This window comes from Habropoda laboriosa, unplaced genomic scaffold (genome assembly GCF_001263275.1).
Source record: "Habropoda laboriosa isolate 0110345459 unplaced genomic scaffold, ASM126327v1 scaffold295, whole genome shotgun sequence".
Lineage (NCBI taxonomy): Eukaryota > Metazoa > Arthropoda > Insecta > Hymenoptera > Apidae > Habropoda > Habropoda laboriosa.
The window spans coordinates 570171-584856 of record NW_017100429.1 but is presented as its reverse complement, the minus strand read 5'-3'; the positions used below and the strand labels follow the sequence as shown (position 1 = coordinate 584856).

At 41.1% G+C, this 14686-nt stretch overlaps 3 protein-coding genes across 3 annotated transcripts; all 3 read left to right on the top strand.

Annotated features, from left to right (window-relative positions):
• The first annotated feature begins 336 nt into the window (after window positions 1-336).
• Window positions 337-4905, top strand: LOC108575709. The gene is made up of 7 exons (XM_017938588.1): window positions 337-774; window positions 847-1862; window positions 1939-2824; window positions 2905-3254; window positions 3328-3700; window positions 3768-3838; window positions 3923-4905. Exons 1-7 carry the CDS (start codon window positions 337-339, stop codon window positions 4899-4901), a joined length of 4113 nt encoding a protein of 1370 aa, XP_017794077.1. The 3' UTR covers window positions 4902-4905.
• A 4518-nt stretch (window positions 4906-9423) lies between these two features.
• LOC108575697 (kelch-like ECH-associated protein 1) lies at window positions 9424-11771 on the top strand. Its single transcript, XM_017938568.1, has 6 exons — window positions 9424-9714; window positions 9784-9948; window positions 10017-10684; window positions 10746-10994; window positions 11069-11367; window positions 11435-11771. The coding sequence occupies exons 1-6, from the start codon at window positions 9424-9426 to the stop codon at window positions 11620-11622; spliced, it is 1860 nt and encodes a 619-aa protein (XP_017794057.1). The 3' UTR covers window positions 11623-11771.
• An 800-nt stretch (window positions 11772-12571) lies between these two features.
• LOC108575721 (glucoside xylosyltransferase 1) lies at window positions 12572-13828 on the top strand. Its single transcript, XM_017938601.1, has 2 exons — window positions 12572-13109; window positions 13175-13828. Exons 1-2 carry the CDS (start codon window positions 12663-12665, stop codon window positions 13826-13828), a joined length of 1101 nt encoding a protein of 366 aa, XP_017794090.1. The 5' UTR covers window positions 12572-12662.
• The last annotated feature ends 858 nt before the right edge of the window (window positions 13829-14686 follow it).

The following is a 14686-nucleotide window of genomic DNA, read 5'->3' as shown; positions in this document are numbered from 1 at the left end:
GTTTGAGTTAAGAAGAGCACTCGTTGAAGAAGCACGGTTACATTTTATGTAACGATAAGGTTGATCGTCGTACGGTTCGTGGAAAAAATTTCCGAAAATGTCAAGTATCCCGTCGTATCCGCAACTGTCAACAATGTGAAGCTAATTTATAACACACGTCCACGAACAATGACCGACACACACACACACACACACATATGTAATTATTTCTACGAATAAACAGTTCGCTGATTTTCTATTCGATAATTACAGATTAGAGGCTTACACGGATGATGTAAGTCAGGAGAGCTAAACGAGAGGAATACCAAAGTGGAGATACACAAGAGAAAAGAGAAGATGTTCCCTTGGAGAGTTCTGCTCCTCTTTGTCCTGGGAATTTCCTTCTGTCTCTGCTCCACAGACTCCACCAGGTCGGCAAGGGCATTTAAAGGACGATTTCGAACATCTTATGCTGCATGGCGTGTCGTGCTGTGTCTGACACAGCCGCAGGGCTCACTGAAGACAGATGTGCAGAAGGCATGGGAGAAGGCCAGGCTAGACTCGTCTCACGCTGATACGAACGTATCATTGATAGAGGCACCGCCGAAGACAGACTCGTTGTCCTACCCGTTGTCGTTGCTGAACAAATTCTGCAACGAGATCAAAGGTGGCAAAACTGTGCTCAGCCTGATAATTGGAGGAGGATCAGCAGCCAAATTTCTCGTTACAGCTGCAGCCTCCTTAAATATTCCAGCTCTCTGGCTACCATTCACCCACGAAGATTTCCTCAGACAAGTACGTACATATGCCACAACTTTGTCATTATTATCAAATTAAGTTTCGCATTGGAGAATTTTTCTTCTACAGGGAAATCTTGGCCAATTCGAGAGTCGTATAGGCTCCAGCACGAAGGAGGTCGGAGCAGCTGCGGCGGCACTGATGCACAGAGCGAACTGGCACGCGTTCACCTTGCTCATAGACACCACTTTACTCCCTATGACTCATCTCCTGCACGCTAATCAAACTATTCTGACACCCAGGACTATCATACACCTACCAACCAACGACAAGACGCTAAGGATGAGATTGAGAAGAGTTGCCGAAGAAGGAGGTAGCGGAGGTGTTATAGTGATGGGCTGCGACCTGAACAGTGCAAGGAGGATACTAGCTGTGGCTGGAAAATACGAAATGCTCGCCGGGAGATTCTTATGGCTCTGGCTGGACCTGAAGGCGGAACTGAGACCGAACGAACCGAACATAATCAGCTCGCACATTATACACAGCTCAAGATCGTCGATAGTGACGAACGAGAATCCTTCTCCTGTAGAGAATATCAACCGAAACGCGAATCTGATCGCTGAGTCCCAAGTTTCTTTGAATTCCTTGCCCGGTTTAGCGAACGATGTACACAGACTGCAAGAATACAGGTGGCGGAGCGAGAGATCAGTTGGTAAACAGGAGGACAAAGGGTACAACTTCGACGATGACGAAGAGATCAGGATAATGGGCAAAGAATTGAATTCTAAAGATTTTATGCCAGTTGGTATGCTAGCACTGAGACCCTCGGGCATCAAATTGATGGGCAGCGACACTATTCTGTCCAGAATGATCAGGGAGACCTCCCAAGCACTAGACGAGACGTTCCTAGAAGTGAAACCCTTGCTGAATCGTTTAAGAGAGTCAGAATTAGACGAGTACTTTGTGCCAGAGTGCTTTCCAAAGAGCAGCGCTAAGTTTCTGATGAGTAGAGTGAGGCAAAATGTTTCTAAGACTCTGACACAGAAGCTGAGGAGGTCTGTGAGTCAACTTTCCAAGGACAAGGCCAAGTTCCAGTTGCTGAATCTTCAGGCCATAAGATTCCCTGGAAATAAGACTCAACTGAGGTTTGTCTAAACATTTATTCTACCTTCTAATCGAACGTGTACATTTTTCTGCTAATTTCTCAATGTTTTCCAACAGATGGACCAAAGTGGGCACTGTCAAGGGTGGAAAGGAGGTTCACCTGGACACCATCATCTGGCCAGGAGGCGGAATAGTGCCAGCGTATCTTGAACAGGGCGGAGAAAAAATCGGGATGCCTATGTACCGCATAGTAACAGCCCTGGCGTCTCCATTCACTATGGTGACCAACTTGCAAGAAGGTCTCTGTTTAAGAGGACTCTTCTGTCGCCAAGGGAACACTCTAATGTGTTGTTACGGTCTAAGTATGGACCTGATGTCTCTGGTATCTCGTGAATTAGGATTTAGATACGACCTATACCTAGTGAGAGATGGTCTGTTTGGAAAGAGAAATGGAAGTAGTGGCACCTGGAACGGAATCATGGGAGAACTGGTCTCTGGACGAGCCCAGCTGGCCTTTGCACCATTGAGCGTCTCTTCACACAGAGCTGAAGTGGTCGACTTCACCACACCTTATTTCTTCAGTGGAGTGAGCTTTCTGACTGCCCCAAAGGTCAAGTCAGAGATATCATTATTCGCGTTTCTGCTTCCATTCAGCCCAGAACTGTGGATCGCCGTATTCACCTCCTTAAACTTCACTGCCATCGCAGTGGCGCTGTACGAGTGGTTCAGCCCGTTTGGCCTGAACCCATGGGGCAGACAACGAAGCAAGAACTTCTCGATAGCCTCCGCTTTATGGGTGATGTGGGGCCTCCTCTGCGGTCACCTGGTCGCCTTCAAAGCGCCGAAATCTTGGCCTAACAAGTTTCTAATCAACATTTGGGGAGGATTCTCTGTAATCTTCGTGGCCTCCTACACGGCTAATATAGCAGCCCTCATTGCCCAGGGATTTCAACCCTCGTCCCTCTTTTTCCACCCAGCAGTCAGCAATTACCACGACAAAAGCGTGAGTCTCCTCCTTTCTTTTTATAGTCGCGAAAAATTGTGATCAACTGAAACATGAATTACGGTTGTATTCTGCTGTAGTTACTGTTGGAAAAAGTCGGTGCACCGAAAGCTTCAGCAGCAGAGTATTACGTGCAAAGAGCCAATCCAGAATTGTGGTCACACATGGCTCGATATTCCCTATCGAACGTTGCCGAGGGTGTAGAGAGGTTGAGAAACGGTACTTTAGACATACTCATAGCAGACACTCCTATTTTGGATTATTATCGAGCGATAGACAACGGCTGCCGCTTGCAAAAGATCAGAGACACCATAAACGAGGACACTTATGCTGTGGCTCTCACCAAGGGACATCCTTTGAAAGAAAGTATATCTAAAGTCATAGCTAATTACACGAGCACTGGCCTGCTCGATATTTTGCAGGAGAAATGGTAAACTATTTGCCTTATTCGCTTAGAATTCGAACAATTCGACGGTAATCAACATCGAGACGAAATTTTATAGGTACGGTGGTCTACCATGCATCAGAGGAAGAAAAGGAATGGACACTGGCGTCGAGCATGAGCAAGGAAGACAGCCCAGACCTCTGGGTGTGGCTTCCGTAGCAGGTGTATTTTGTCTCTTAGGAATGGGCGTTGTGCTGGGCACGATTATCCTGGCTGGGGAACACTTGTTTTACAAATACACTCTGCCCAGACTGAGGCACAGGCCAGAGAATTCGATATGGCGCAGCAGGAACGTGATGTTTTTTTCACAGAAACTGTACAGGTTCATCAATTGCGTGGAACTGGTGTCTCCGCACCACGCAGCCAGGGAATTGGTTCACACGGTTCGACAAGGACAAATCGCCTCTCTGTTCCAAAAAAGTGTCAAACGAGTAAGTGGCTCTTTGCTTCCAGATACTGTACTTGCCTTCATATATCTACAAGGTAGCCATGTTCCAGAAGGAACACGAACAACGTCGGAGGCGCAAGAGCAAGGCGCAGTTCTTCGAGATGATTCAGGAGATTCGAAGGTAACTTGGACGACTAACTCAGAAATCGTAATCTACTTGATAATATTATTACAAGCCAATAGCGGAGAATTAATTTTATTGCAGAGTTCAGCAAGAGGAGAAAATAGAAACAGTGTCAGAGGAGCAAGAGAAGATGACCACCTTCAAGAGGGAGGAGAAAACAGTGAAAGGCAGAGAAAGGAGCAGAAGCAAGAGTCCCCTGATGCCTCGTAGTCCAAAGAGGTCAGAGAAGAGCAGAAGTTCTACCAATTTATCCAGCTCCAGACTAGGACTCTCCCCTGTCAGTCTGGAGGCTCCCATGAAACCAAGAGAGTTCACTCTGAGCAGCACTAATCTCAGAGCGAGGAGTCCCCTGGAGACAGTGGGTCGTCGTCTAAGCCACGGAGACGGTGGATCACCACCTCCACGTTTGGGCTCTCATTTTGGAGGCAGTGCAACCCTACGACCGCTTGCTCCTACGAAAAGCGATTCCACAGGAAGTGCTACGCCTACAGTGAAGGGTGAATCCAGTGGTGGTGGTAGTGTTGGTGGTGGTAGTGGTGGTGGTGGTGCTGCACCAACGCCAAGATACGCCAGAAGCCCGGCAAAAAGAGGACAATCCTTCCCTGTGTTCGCAACTCTGAGGCCACCACACTCCTCTGGCCACCATCAGCTATCCAAGAGCCCCCTGCTCTCGCCTAACAACGAGCTAACCTCTGCAATAGGAAGAAAATTGTCTCGTGAGTGGGGTTCTGGGAACATAGATCTCACCAGGTCCTCTGAGGCGGTCGCCAGTGGTTCCACGTACACTCTGAACCTGGAGATGACCCTGTCCCTAGAGAGACCGTCACATGAGAAGATCTTGGACGACGCTTTGCCCATTAAGAAGCCTATCAGACGAGCCAGAAGTCACGAGAACAGGGACAGTGGAAAACTGATGGCGGATCTACCATCGCCAAGGATCACAGCACAGCCTGTGGTGGGTGGTCGATCGGTAAGCGAACGAACGAAAAAGCAGTTAGAGTCAGAGTTGAAAGCAATCTTAAGTGCCAGAGCTCATCACCGCGACTTGCATCCTCCTTGATAGATGAACGACGACTTGGTATAATTATTAGGAAAAAAAAGGAGTGGCAGATGGTTGAAAAATGCGAGCAAAGAAAGCTTGGAGAGGATCGTTGCCTCTGAGGGGCTTTGATTGATTGATTTAAGCAATATCAGATTTATAGGTCAATTTGTAGAGGAAAAATCCGACAAAAACTATACACGAAAAGATATTTAAAAGAAAAAAAAAAAACTAGAAAGAAACACTTGAAAAAAAAAAAAAGATATTATAGACACAGTGTCTCTGGGGGTAATTAAGAAGTGTAACAAAAGAGATCTCTTTCGACCGAGGAAGGCAGAAGCGAGAAGTGTCTCTTTTTATCTGTTCATCATGTTGTTACGTACATTGATAAAAATATGATAGAATATGTTGAAAAATGGAAAAAAAGTGCTATAAAACTTTTAGTAGAGGTTTGTCTTAACGAGTAGTAGAGTACTTAAACGAATAACTAAGAATATTTTCTTGTTGGCAATTTTAACTCTACACCAACCGTCAGTCTCTGACCGAGTCTCTCCGCGAAAAGTATCGTAACTATATACGTGTTTTATACACTGCCGTATTTCTCAACTTGCCCTATTCACTTTTATCCGCCTTACTGGCCTTCATTCTTGGAATTGTTGACACGAACAAAACGAAGTTCTGAACAAAAATTACAAAATACCAAAAGGGTTGAGAAACACTGGTCTACGGAATTTCGCTGAATCGCATACTGCCATACCTTTGATAATTCTCCCTGAGGAGAGGGAGAGACTCGCTCGAAGAACTCTCGGCGTAGAATGACCACTTACTTGAAGAGAATAAAAAACAAAAAAAAAAGAGGAAAATAGAAAAAAGAAAAGAAACCGTACATAATATTTCATTGAAACTGTCTCATTCGAGAGAAACGAGAAGACGTACGTGGAATTTTAATCGGACGAGTCACTTTTTTACACACATTAATCTCATTCCATTCTTATAGGGGGAATCCGTGTGTTTGCTTTCACATACGTCGGTTCGTTAGACTGATAATAGGCGGAGAAAAAAGTATAATCAGGAATTGCACGCACACATCGAGTTATTAGCCACCATTGGAATTGAATAAGCACACACACGCAACCACACACACTTTTTCTCGATATTCCCTTTTCCTCTTCACTCTCTCACTCTCTCTCTCTCCCTCTTTCTGTATCTATCCCTCTGTGAAAGTGGATTGTCATGTTCCGGTTCTGAATCTAATCCCAACCCGATTTATTAGTGTGTTAAAATGAATGTGTGGGACTAAATTAATCGAAAAATAATTGATGAGCGAGGCCTTAGGAGTAGTCGATCCGCCCAATTCTTTACTTACGGACATAGGCTTAGTTTATCGTATTACCGACAAAAATTCGCTATACAATTACAATTATAAAATATAGTGATAGCGATTTAGTTTCATAGTTTTCTCGTTAGGCATCTGTATCCGAGATAGTCTAGTGAGGTAGAGACTCTCACGGATGTGTATATTAGAGCCCTAAATTATTGATTCAGAGAGGTACCGAAGAGCTGACATACGAAAATTCTTCGCTGGCTTGACTGCCTTTCATTTTCATAATTTCACGACAAAGTGACTGTTGTAACTGATGAAATTGCATTCATTTCACCATTTACCACCATAATCAGCACCAATCCCATATATTTCTTTTCACTCAATTGAATTACTCACGCGCGAAGGAGAAGAAAACTTGATTGGCTTGTTTGTGCGGTACGGCAGATTCAAGAAGTAATCAAAATACAAATACATAGGGGGCCAGTTTAGAGTCACCCAAGCCTAACTAAATCAAAGATAGACTTATTAATTAATAGCTGTAATGATTCTTTGATAAGTGGGTTCTTGGCCGGTAATTTGGTTCAGTAGTGATTTTCTTGACAGTTCTTTTCTCTGGCTCATTCCAGTGTGTATAAAAAAAAACGAAATGGGAAAGAAAGAAACCTGTCTTCTGAAAGTTCTTGTACATACGTGTCTTCTACTCTAGATACCTGAAGAGGCATTATTGCACTGAATTAAAGGTCGAGCCCCCTACTTCATTGTGCGCCAACAAGAACCTGTACAGTTTGCCAAAATTAAATGGAAAGATCAGAGTAAACTGTGTAATATATCCTCATTGTGCAATTGGAAAGAGAATCAAAAAATAACTAATGAACTAATCAGGAAAATTGAATCGGCCTATTTAATATAAGAAAAAGCACTACTGTATTTCTTAGTTAAATAATGCACACACTTTTGGGTTTGTCACTTACTCTTTTCTTTCCATTCCCTAAATTAACAATCGACATCATGAAGTGTTTTCATTCATCTAAAAGTTCACAACAAAAAAGAAATGTTCAGAAATTCTAATTGAAAGAAAGAGGATTCCAATGGATACAGATTAGAGGCTACTGATTGTCTCTTGTTGATAAATATAAAAGAAATTTTTGCAATTCAGTTGTTAGAGATAACTAGAGTTTAAAGTATTATTAGCATCGTATTAGCCTTAATACATTAATTCCATATCTAATGGCAATAAGATTATTCTACACTACAAAACACTGCCATAATTTCAACTATTGTTATATTGATTTCAAAATCCTGCCAGATATAATGTTACCATCATATTAAATCTCATAACATGTTGAAGTAAACTTTCTTAAAACTGAAGTACTTAACAACAAAGATAGTTGTGAAGAAAGTGTATATTCTTTGTTTAGGTTCACAATAAAAATATCTGAACTTGTCACTCAATTATGAGAACATTTCTAATATAAAATATATAGAACATTAAGGGGTAAGAATGAAACACCAGAAACTTGTTCAATGAATTCTATGCATATAAAATAACATCTCTATTCACAGAACAAGGTTCCTACTATCTGTGAAATTTATTTTTTCAATGATCACTGCTGTGGAACTTTGTATATTGTAGAAATCTACCTGTAAACCTGTGAACTGCATAGAATGCAATGCTAAAGCCACAAAGGCTCAACTTTTTCCAAATTACATATGGCTCTTTTATTTCTCTACCAAGCATAAAATGTAACATTGGTTATCACACTGTTACATGTGAGCTAATATTATTAATTTGGTAGATATACCATATCTCAAAAATCCATTATTATTCACGTTAAATTAAAGTTGTAATGATCATGCCATAATGTGATCACGATGCGTGGCAACTTTAATGAAACAATTATTGTAAAATTCATACAAAAAAGTAGAGAGAATACACAAGAGTAGCGGAGATTCTGTTCCCGCGGTGACTTGTTGGCGTACGGTATTAGGTTAGGTTCCTCGTAACCTACCTCGTCTCTCTTGTTACGCCTACTATTATACTGTTATTGTTGAGAACTCCATATTAATAAGAAATAAATATATTGTCTCAAAAATACACACGATTATAACCCTACCACAACTCCAATCTCGTAACTGAAAGCATTTACGTAATTGGAAATAAACGTGTCATGTCACCATGACCTGACTACTTCTTCCAATATTTACCAAACAAAATCAGGAAAAAGGTAATGTGAGTGAACGCAGAGTAACCTATATCAAAGGACGATCCTTAGAACGATTTGCCACAAAGACATCACCGAGGACATGGTAGTTCAAAGGTGCACACAAGCTGGCTCAAAGGTAGAGAGACGGACGTGGACAGACTACGTGCTTCATTAGACAGAGTAAGCGAAAGAATTGCAAGTCATTCGCGTCATCTTCGATCACGAGTGCTGTTTCACGGTCGAACTTTCGCTCGTATGTTTGTTTCGCGAGCTTCACCGTACCAGAGGTATCCCAATCGTCCTCACGCCACGACTGAACCCGCGATTACAGTGACATGTAAATATATACGACAATAATTCGCGTTCTGTCGATCATTCCACTCGTTTTCATTGCCTTACACAATCAATTTCAACGTCCACAGACTTACAAAAGCTGACTAGCGTATCGAGCCATGTGTGAAATGCAGATTTTTCATTCAAAAGTCGAATAACACAAAGAACAACCGTGTCTCGTTATCAGCTCTTTAGTAATGTGCTAACGTAGACGTTACGCATCTCTCTCTGGGGAAATAGTGTGTATCAGATGCTGGTCTGGGGACAACAGCGAAGCTGTCAATGCACAGGATCCCGTGGAAGCACATGCGTATGGTAATTCAGCGTTTGACGTGAGCCAGCAGCATTCGAAGGGTGCCTGCGTCGTCATCGTAGTGCACTGTTGATGAATTAATCAGCCGAATCGTTCGAATTATGATCGTTCTTCAGTCGTGTCTACGATCCCCCTCTTAGTTTACACGAGTCGAGCAAAGATATCAGCACTGAAGAATTTTTTCCGTCACACACACTCACTCTCTCTCTCTCTCTCTCTCACTCTTTCTCTTTCTCTCTCTCACCAGTGAGTGCTTCGTTTCTCTTATATACTGACGGTTCTTCTATCATTCCAGTGAGTATGATTTTAGCATTAAAATACAGTTCATGGATGAGTGTTGATAATTTGATTCCATTGCAGTTCATTTTAATGGATGAGGAAGACTGCTGTATGAAAAAAGAAGCTCATGGCAGCTTCCACTCGGAGAGCCTTGGATCCAGCTCTTCATTCATGACAGAGGATGAAGGCCTAGAGGGCATTGAGAAACATGGAGATCTTGGAGACATGACATTCTATATGACCAATTACATTAAAGATGCCATGAAGATGATGTTCATCATGCGTAGCCATCATATGTTAACTGATGTTATATTGGAAGTAGGCTCTGAATTGTTCTATGCACACAAAGTCATTTTGGCTGCTGCTAGTCCATATTTTAAGGTGATTTATATAAAAAAAATTTCAGATAAATGGAAAGTTATTTATAATACATTATTTATAACATTACAGGCAATGTTTACAGGAGGCCTGAAAGAATCGGACATGAACAGGGTGAAATTACAGGGTGTTTGTCCAACAACCATGGCACGCTTGATGTATTTCATGTACACTGGTCAAATAAGAGTGACAGAGATTACAGTATGTTCACTTTTATCAGCAGCTACAATGTTTCAGGTGTGTATAAAGATAAGCATTGAACAAAAAAAAAAAAGATGTGTCACAGTTATTTTATCATGATGCAGGTTAGTAATGTCATTGATGCCTGTTGCGTTTTCTTGGAAAGGCAGTTAGATCCAACAAATGCAATTGGAATTGCAAACTTTGCCGAACAACATGGTTGTCAAAATCTGTATCAGAAAGCAAATCAGTTTATTGTTCAACATTTCAATCAGATATGTCAGGAAGAAGAGTTCCTGCAGTTATCTGCAATACAATTGATAGCATTGGTGAGAAAGGACGAACTGAATGTGCAGGAGGAGAGGGAAGTGTACAATGCTGTCCTAAAATGGGTGAAGTACAATGAGGAAGCAAGGGGACCCAAAATGGAACATATTTTGCATGCAGTGAGATGTCAATACCTCACACCAAATTTTTTGAGAGAACAAATGAAGAACTGTGATGTGTTGAAGAAGGTACCAGCCTGTAGAGAATACTTAGCTCAAATTTTCAAGGATTTGACACTTCACAAGAAACCAGTGGTGAAAGAAAGAACACCAAACACTACAAGAGTGATATACATAGCTGGTGGTTTTTTGATACATTCTTTGGACGTTCTCGAAGGCTACAATGTCGACGAGAAAACGTGGACTCAACATGCCAAATTGATTGTTCCTAGGTCAGGCTTAGGTGGAGCATTCCTGAAGGGTATGTTCTATGCTGTTGGTGGAAGGAACAACTCACCGGAGTGCAGGTAAGCATATCGAAAAAAAAAAAATTAAGTTTCTCAGAAGATTAAACACTAGTATTTTTAGATTCGATAGTGATTGGGTCGACAGATACAATCCTGTCACTGATCAATGGAGATCCTGTAGCCCAATGTCTGTGCCAAGAAATCGAGTAGGAGTAGCTGTGATGGATGGATTATTGTATGCTGTTGGAGGTAGTGCGGGTGCAGAGTACCATAACAGTGTCGAGTGTTACGACCCGGAACATGACAATTGGACCAATGTAAAACGAATGCACGTCAAGAGATTAGGAGTTGGTGTGGCTGTGGTTAATAGGTAGTCGTCAGAAGTTACCCGAGGATTTAATGCAATTTTAAATTCTATCGTTGGCATAAATTATGATATAACAGATTGCTTTATGCCATTGGTGGATTCGACGGTACAAATCGACTGAACTCTGTGGAGTGTTACCATCCTGAGAACGATGAATGGACCATGGTTTCTTCTATGAAGTGCAGCAGATCAGGAGCTGGAGTGGCTAATCTTGGACAACACATATACGTTGTGGGAGGATACGATGGGAGCAGACAATTGAACTCTGTGGAAAGATACGATACAGAAAGAGACACGTGGGAGTATGTTAGCAGTGTCACTATTGCTCGTAGCGCACTCAGTGTGACTGTGCTGGATGGGAAGTTGTATGCAATGGGTAAGGATCAAAAGAATTTTAAATCGTTAATTTCATTCCCTAATTTTCGGCTGTTTGATACTTCCAGGGGGTTACGATGGAGAACACTTTTTAAATATAGTAGAGATTTACGATCCTGTAAAAGACACGTGGAAACAAGGAGTGCCTATGACCTCGGGAAGATCAGGTCATGCTAGTGCTGTGTCTTATCATCATTGTCCAAATCATTGTGATCATTTGGACCATAATATATCGCTAGAAAAACCACCATCGTGATATATGTAATGAACCGATGTTAGTTTAGATATATTGGTGTAAATGCAACTCTTAGCATGGGAGAAGAAAAAAGAAATGCAAAGAGGAACAGAATTATTTAAGTTGTAAAGTGACGAGCCAGCTTCTCGATTATCACAGACTGATAATTATACCTATGTTTCAAAGTTGTGGAATAAGCTTAGTTCCTGAACTACAGAACATTTTGACATTCTATGATTTTATTTTCCCTGAAAGGACCAGTGATTTACTTCCATTGAGAGTAGCATATACTACATGTGCTTTTATAAAGATCTTAACTACCATGTAAATATAATGTTATTTCAAAAAGAAATAGATGTTTATCAAGCTTTTCATATTCAAATCACTGTGCAGTTGTAATATATATGTATATGTATATGTGTAAAGATGCACAACTGATTCGTGCATTTTTTACTTCGTTATTTATTAAATATATGTATATGTGTATATATATATATATACATATTCCTTGACATTAAGAAGTGTTCAATCGAAAGACTCAAGTTTCTCGAAAGACTTAATTACGATAAAATAAAAAAAATTATTACGAATATGTGTGTTTTATTTCAATGCTCTTCCAATTTAATATAATTTTCGCCGCGTCGTCTACATCCATTATCTAACGTCTCGAAAAAGGTACGTGGGAGTGAAAAACTGTCAAGATGGACCACGCTAATCGATATTTTCGAAAGCTGAGGAACGCGGACGATTCGACGACTGAGACCTCTCTTTGAATTATTCGTGAACGATAATTATTCTCTTCCAAACATAATTAATAATTTGTTTTTAACGATTTTCTACGAATACCTGCATATACTTCAAGTATACAGTGTCTACCTGTTACCTATAGTGGTAGTACTACTGTGGTGAGGTTATAAATGCGATGATCGTCTAAAAGTAACTATTTGAATGACAAATAGGATAGAAGACCATGAAAATCATTAATTTCTCTACGATATGTTCCACCGAATGTGAATCAACGAAAATTCGGTGGACCATGTGAAATTCAATTTTATACAACAATGAAATCTGTGTACAAATTGTTCTTTCTGTGCCTTATCTTTGTTGCTCTGATCATATTACTTAATTTGACCAATTTTTCCAACAAAAGCTACGATGCGCCCACCAAAGAAGCCTCCATTTCATCTACCATCTCCAGAAAAATTCAACCATCCTCTATAACAACAGGGGAAGTAACAATATGTGTAGTGGTTTGTGGGGACAGAGTGGATGAAGCACTAACCATGCTCAAGTCTGCCTTAGTTTTCACAAAAAGAGCCCTACAGTTCATCATTCTAGCAGAGACCAACTTAATCCCTGCCTTCAATGAAAAGTTAGCAGAATGGAAGCTTCTGTCCAACAAAACCTTTGACTTTGTGGTCAAACCCATCACATTTCCTGAGGGCAGTGATGCATCTATGTGGAAAAAATTGTTCAAGCCATGTGCAGCTCAAAGATTATTTCTACCAGTGAGTATACTTAAAATTTTAATAAATAAAAAATTATTATTAAATATACATTATGTGCATTACAGGCAGTGTTGAATGATACAGATGCAGTTCTGTATGTGGACACAGACACATTGTTTCTAGCTCCTCCAGAGAAAGTCTGGGATGAATTCAAGAAAATGAACTCCATCCAATTGGCAGCACTCAGTCCAGAGCACGAAGACCCAAACACAGGATGGTACAACAGATTTGCCAAACATCCTTATTATGGCAAGCTGGGTGTGAATTCTGGAGTGATGTTAATGAATCTGACCAGGATGAGGGAGTTCAGGTGGATAGAGTATGTGATACCTATCCACAAGGAGTACAAGCTAAAGATAACTTGGGGAGATCAGGATATAATAAACATTATATTCCATTATCATCCTGAGAAACTGTATGTGTACTCTTGCCGATACAATTACAGGCCTGATCACTGCATGTACATGCCAGTGTGCACAAAGGCTGAGAAAGAAGGTGCTCTAGTATTACATGGATCCAGAGGAACATTCCATTCACAGAAACAGCCACCATTTAAGGCCATCTACAGGGCTATGCAGGAGTATCAACTGAATACAGATGCTTACGACTATTTATTGGTGCCAATGAGAAACTACCTAGCCCTGGAGCATAAGTCTAACTGTGGCAAAGTGTGGAAAGTGTTCATCATTCAGCCAGAATTACACCTAGGACAGCAATAATATATTTAAACGTCTATTCAATATAGTACTTCCTTCAATCAGCCATTGAACACCTAATGATATTTAATATACCTTGTACACACAGACTGACTAAGTTCCATAGTGCATTCTACCAGTTTTGTTCGTTAACAAATACAAGCTGTGATTGTTACTACTGTTTAACATAGAGAGAGAGAGAGAGAGAGAGAGAGAGAGCGAGAGAGAGAGAGAGTGAGTGAAAGAGAAAGGGAGAGAATTATTGTATTATTAGCTAAGATCATTTCGACAATACCCTTTGGATGATAGGTTCAGAAAATTTTTGAATCTCCTTGTATACTTAAAGCTCGATTTAGATTTGTTAGAAATTTTATACAACTGCACTATCAGTGCAGAAACGTTTTATATACACGACTATAATTATTTTATTATTCTATACGTTCTTTGTGATACTTTTCTTACACGGAAATAAAGAAAATCGTTCAACCTAAACGCTTGTTGCCATATCTTAACATCATGCTACTAATAAGATACATCGTCGAGTGCAGCCAAGATAACGCGCCACGCTGCTATGAAGGTGGAGAGGGGGCCATTGCGCGCGAAGGGACCGGAATAAGGGAGCTGCAGTGCGGAGATACGCTCCTGTGGTTCACGATCGCTCGTGAAATCGTATACGTCCACAAAACCTTACTGGCCACAGTCGAACAATCGTTTAACCCACTTGCCAGTTCCTCAAGGAGAGAAAGAGAGGGAAGATGGGATCTTGGATCCACGATGATAGCGTGGTTAGTGCATTAGAATAGCGATAACGATCGTATGGGCGTCAGTGGTGGTGATAAGAACGGATTGCTGTCAGTGAAACGGTACACGTCAGACATGAGG

Excerpts from the sequence above, each read along its gene's own strand:
- LOC108575709 (XM_017938588.1), top strand. The coding sequence starts at position 337 with ATGTTCCCTTGGAGAGTTCTGCTCCTCTTTGTCCTGGGAATTTCCTTC. Across the intron at positions 1,863-1,938 it reads GGAAATAAGACTCAACTGAG|ATGGACCAAAGTGGGCACTG; the intron begins GTTTGTCTAAAC and ends GTTTTCCAACAG. Across the intron at positions 2,825-2,904 it reads GCAATTACCACGACAAAAGC|TTACTGTTGGAAAAAGTCGG; the intron begins GTGAGTCTCCTC and ends ATTCTGCTGTAG.
- LOC108575697 (XM_017938568.1), top strand. The coding sequence starts at position 9,424 with ATGGATGAGGAAGACTGCTGTATGAAAAAAGAAGCTCATGGCAGCTTC. Across the intron at positions 9,949-10,016 it reads CAGCAGCTACAATGTTTCAG|GTTAGTAATGTCATTGATGC; the intron begins GTGTGTATAAAG and ends ATCATGATGCAG. Across the intron at positions 10,685-10,745 it reads AACAACTCACCGGAGTGCAG|ATTCGATAGTGATTGGGTCG; the intron begins GTAAGCATATCG and ends TAGTATTTTTAG.
- LOC108575721 (XM_017938601.1), top strand. The coding sequence starts at position 12,663 with ATGAAATCTGTGTACAAATTGTTCTTTCTGTGCCTTATCTTTGTTGCT. Across the intron at positions 13,110-13,174 it reads CTCAAAGATTATTTCTACCA|GCAGTGTTGAATGATACAGA; the intron begins GTGAGTATACTT and ends TGTGCATTACAG.